This window comes from Myxocyprinus asiaticus, chromosome 15 (genome assembly GCF_019703515.2).
Source record: "Myxocyprinus asiaticus isolate MX2 ecotype Aquarium Trade chromosome 15, UBuf_Myxa_2, whole genome shotgun sequence".
Lineage (NCBI taxonomy): Eukaryota > Metazoa > Chordata > Actinopteri > Cypriniformes > Catostomidae > Myxocyprinus > Myxocyprinus asiaticus.
In genome coordinates this window covers 3086219-3090660 of record NC_059358.1, presented here as the reverse complement: position 1 = coordinate 3090660, position 4442 = coordinate 3086219, and the positions used below count along the sequence as shown (strand labels likewise).

General features: G+C 39.9%; 1 protein-coding gene across 1 annotated transcript; it reads left to right on the top strand.

Annotated features, from left to right (window-relative positions):
- Positions 1-681: 681 nt before the first annotated feature.
- On the top strand, positions 682-3958 carry LOC127453227 (uncharacterized protein C1orf232-like). The gene is made up of 3 exons (XM_051719474.1): positions 682-831; positions 945-1048; positions 3086-3958. Exons 1-3 carry the CDS (start codon positions 742-744, stop codon positions 3459-3461), a joined length of 570 nt encoding a protein of 189 aa, XP_051575434.1. The 5' UTR covers positions 682-741; the 3' UTR covers positions 3462-3958.
- Positions 3959-4442: the final 484 nt, after the last annotated feature.

Below are 4442 nucleotides of genomic sequence, written 5' to 3'. Positions count from 1 at the left end.
ACCCCATAGACTTCCATTGTAAGTGCCTCACTGTAACCTTGAGAATTTTTGGTGATAATCAATATTATGCCACAAATGCTGCTGATTGAGCTTAACTTGCATTGAACCCGGAATATTCCTTTAAGTGCATGGAGTGAGATATACATCAATTCTAAATAAAGGAAAGCCACTTCTGTTCCTTTAAAAGACAATGTTGAGTGGCTACAGCATGTGTTTGTCAAAGAGTTTCAGGATGCATCAAAATATTCAAATTATTCTTTTATGTGCAACCTTGTCCCACTTCTCAAAGGCCCTGTAACTGGATCTCTATGGCAGGATGGCATTTCAATGATTGATTCAAGGCAGATAATGTACACTAGGGTGTGTTCAGGTTGTTGGCAGATTTCCCACATTTCTCAGCTATCTGTTTACCTCGCATAGTTTCCAAAGCCTGCTACAACATAATATGTTGCCAATAGATTGCAGATAAACCAGGCAAAACTTCTCATTCAAGATAAACATGATGCATGTAGCAAATGCTTGAAATTTTAGCTTGAGTCTGATAATCATATATACCCTGTTGACAAAAGGATCTTGATGTAGTTTCACTTTAACCATGAGAGAGAGAGAGAGAGAGAGAGAGAGAGAGAGAGAGAGAGACAAAATGTTCATGTTAGTCAGCTGGCGTTGTATACAAAAAGTTGTATTTCGTGTAGCTGTCTACTACTACAATACAAAAAGTTGTATGTAATTTGTCTATTAATGCTTGTAAAGGTCTGTGAAACAGCTGAAGATATGATGCCTATCCAGTCTGATGAAGGACCCAGTGCAGTGTCACAGCTGGCCAAGAGAGTAAGCATATATTACTAGAACTGTAAAAGTATAGGAGTAGTTCACAGATAACATGACCATGAACATGCCCATTTATACATATAGACAGACAGATTGTGCATATTACTCCTCAGATGCAGGGAGCCGGGGCGAAGGGCTGGAAGAGTGTTTCGTCCCTTTTCAACAAAGATGACGAGCACCAACTTTTGGAGGCCGAGAATCAACCTGCAGCAGATCAGTGAGTAGCTATTATTCTGCATTCCATGTAACCAGAGATCATTTAGCAGAGATGGGCCACTTCTATTTAATTGAATGGGAGAAATTGGAACGCCTAACCAAGAAGTTCTAGCAACCAATGGTCAATGGATGTAGAAAGAAGTCCTGCCTTACAGGTAAAAGAGCCAATCACCTATTAGATACAGACATCGCCTGTCAGTTATCTCGAGAACGCTCATGTGCATTAGCTATACAAGAAAAATGCAGTGTAAAAAAAACACAATTTATGATACCAGCATTGTCATATTTTACTGCTGATTTGAAATATGTTCTTTGATCGTAATCTTGACCAACCGTTTTTGAGATTTCGGTGTTCCCCCATTCAAGTAGATAGGAGCGGCACTGGCATGACTGGAAATAGCCTCCCGAGAGCGTTCCAAAGATGACCGACAGTGGGCTGACTTGCTAGATAATTTTGATTTAACACAGAGAGTCTTGCAAAAGTGCAACAGAAGGACACTTGAAGTCGGACTAACAGTAAACCTAGAACTGATTTTGCCAAGATGTAGGGTACAATGGGCAATTGCTTCATGGACATTCAGTTCCAGAAACAATTGCTTTTATGCCAGTCGCTTGAGCCATAAATATCAATGTTTATGCAAATGACATTACGTGGTTCATTTCATGCATCGAGGCAGTTCCCAGGTGAAATGTCCACTGTATGGTGCTAAAAGCGAGTAAAATGTTCTCCCAAACAGATAAGGCTGGATGTATCATGTTTGATACATGACTGTCTGAAACCTCAACTACATCATCAACATTATCAATACTTTGCTGAAAATTAGTTGTATGCAAAGTTCTAGATGTCTGCCGCCTCCTGGTGAAAGTTTCCACGAAATCCTTGTAATATCATTTCCAAACTGGCCACCAAAAAAAAAAAAAAAAATTTCCTAGGTATTATTTCATATATTAGGCATTATCTACAATATTCCTGAGTCCCATGATGCTTTGCAGGCGATGTGGGCGGAACTTCCAGTTAAGCGTAAACAATCGTTAAGTTTTGTACTAACGCAGCATTAAAAATAACAGAAACTTGAGAACAAATGATCACAGAATTATAGCGAGGCGATATTGTTCTTCCCCACCTATCTGTTAATGATTATGGGTTTGAGGATGATGGCCAAATCTCGCAAATAGAAGCATTTTAGTTATTTTGTTGAGTCTTTATCCATTGATTGGAGAACCTGAGCAGACTAACCTGAAAAGCTATGTAGCCTATTAGCAACTTCACAGCTGTAAAGTTGGACATGTTTTGAGAACTGTACATAATTATGTTTATTTTAATGCACATATTGAGTCTAGTCAGAACCTGAAGAGTTTGTTGTACCGAGATTAAAGATGGGGTAAAATCTGTCCTGCCACGGAGACCTGCCACCACCACAGGCAGCTCTCACTCGACCTGCCACCGCCAACTTCAGCTCTCACCCGTTCTGCCACTGCTGCAGACAACTCTCACTGTCTCCATCACTGTTTTACTGTCTTCCTCGTGATCCATCACATTACCTGCACCTCCCTCTCGATCTGTCAGCGTCACAGACAGCTCCAACTCACACCGTCACTTGCGCCTCTCTTGCAATCTGCCACCGTATACACACATGCGCATGTACTGTTTCCAAACACTAGGATGCAACATCATTTTGTGGTGCTTCTATGACACTTTCAGCTCACGTGTCGACTTGTGCTCTTCAGGACTTGTACCCCAGTCTTTGGTGTCGCAAGTGCAACACTCTATCAGTTGAGCTACAGCACAATTTGATCATGCTTGAAAAAGCTTAGAAATGTAACTGGTTATTTAATGCAAACATTAAAATGTAACGCATAACAAGTCATGCGCTATAGTAAGACGTGTTTAGATGTCATAAAATTACATTGTGTGAGGAACAGGGCGAAAAGTACTTGTTTATGAACTGATAATCTGGCGCTTTACTCGTGATTTGTGTGAAAGTGAATAAATGTTCATTAGAGAGTCATATCTAAATGATTTACTGCTTGTTTGCAGTCCATTGGCAGTGAAGCCAGAGGAGCCTCCAAGACCCAACAAACGAAACACTGGATTCTGGGATAGTTTTGCGACAAAGTGGCACCAAGCTGCAGCGATGAAGCAAGCGGAAGCAGCGGCCACCTCGACAATGGAGGGAGAAGGCGAAAGCAACCAGGAGATGGGGAACGAGAGAGGAGTGAGGGCAGAAGATGGGGAGAACCAGACCGGAAAAGAGTTTGATGCGAGTGAGGGTGGAGGGAGCAGCATAGGCAACAGCTTCTCCAAGTATGCAACACTGGGAGGTGACAGTGAAGATACACCCGCCTTCAAGTGGAACTTTGTCACCAGCAAACTGGCTGAGCTTAAGACGAAAAGCATGTCCAAGAGCAACTAGCCAAGTAGAAGAGAAGGGGAGGGCAACTGGGTACTAAAAAACTAGAGAAGAGTTATCAAAGTTCAGACCACAGGGGCCACAGTGCTTGATTTGAGCCTTACATTGCAGATTTGTGGTGATCACATTTCACTGGACCAGTTTAAAAACATTGACCATGACCGAGACTGTGGCCTCTCCTGGCCTGGATTGGTTGACACTCATGTAGGATTAATTGCATAAACTTCTGTTCCTTAAACTAGTGGTTCTCAATTGGTTTTGCTTCAGGACCCAAATCAAGTGGCAACCCAATACAGCATAATATTTGTCTATTGTTCAAAAGTAAACAAAAGTGTCATTAGAACGTAATGGATTGGTAAATAATTGGTCTCTAAATGTATCTTACATTTTTGTTGGCTTCATGCTTTTAGCAGCCAATAATTCACCACACAAAATACACTTTGGTCAACACAAACCATGTTTATCCTCGATGAAGATTAACCAGCTGAGAACCTCTGCCTTAAACAACACATCAGGGAATTATGAGAATGAATGAATAAAGCCTATATATATATATTTCTCTTAAAGTGAACTTGTTCCACTAATTCTTCTCTGAGGTCAGACCGCATTTCATGTAATCTCAATGTTTATTGGGCTGTTTATTTATTGAGCATAACTGTTGCTATTGACGTCATTATTCTGAAAATAAAAAGTGTGTGTGTGTGTGTATATATATATATATATATATATATATATATATATATATATATATATATATATATACTTTATACATTCATTCTCATAATTCCCTGATGTGGGTATATATATATATATCCTGACATTTAATTGTAGAAAACATTCCCTGTCTTAGGTCAGTTAGGATCACTACTTTATTTTAAGAATGTGAAATGTCAGAATAATAGTAGAGAGAATGATTTATTTCAGCTTTTATTTCTTTCATCACATTCCCAGTGGGTCAGAAGTTTACATACACTTTGTTAGTAT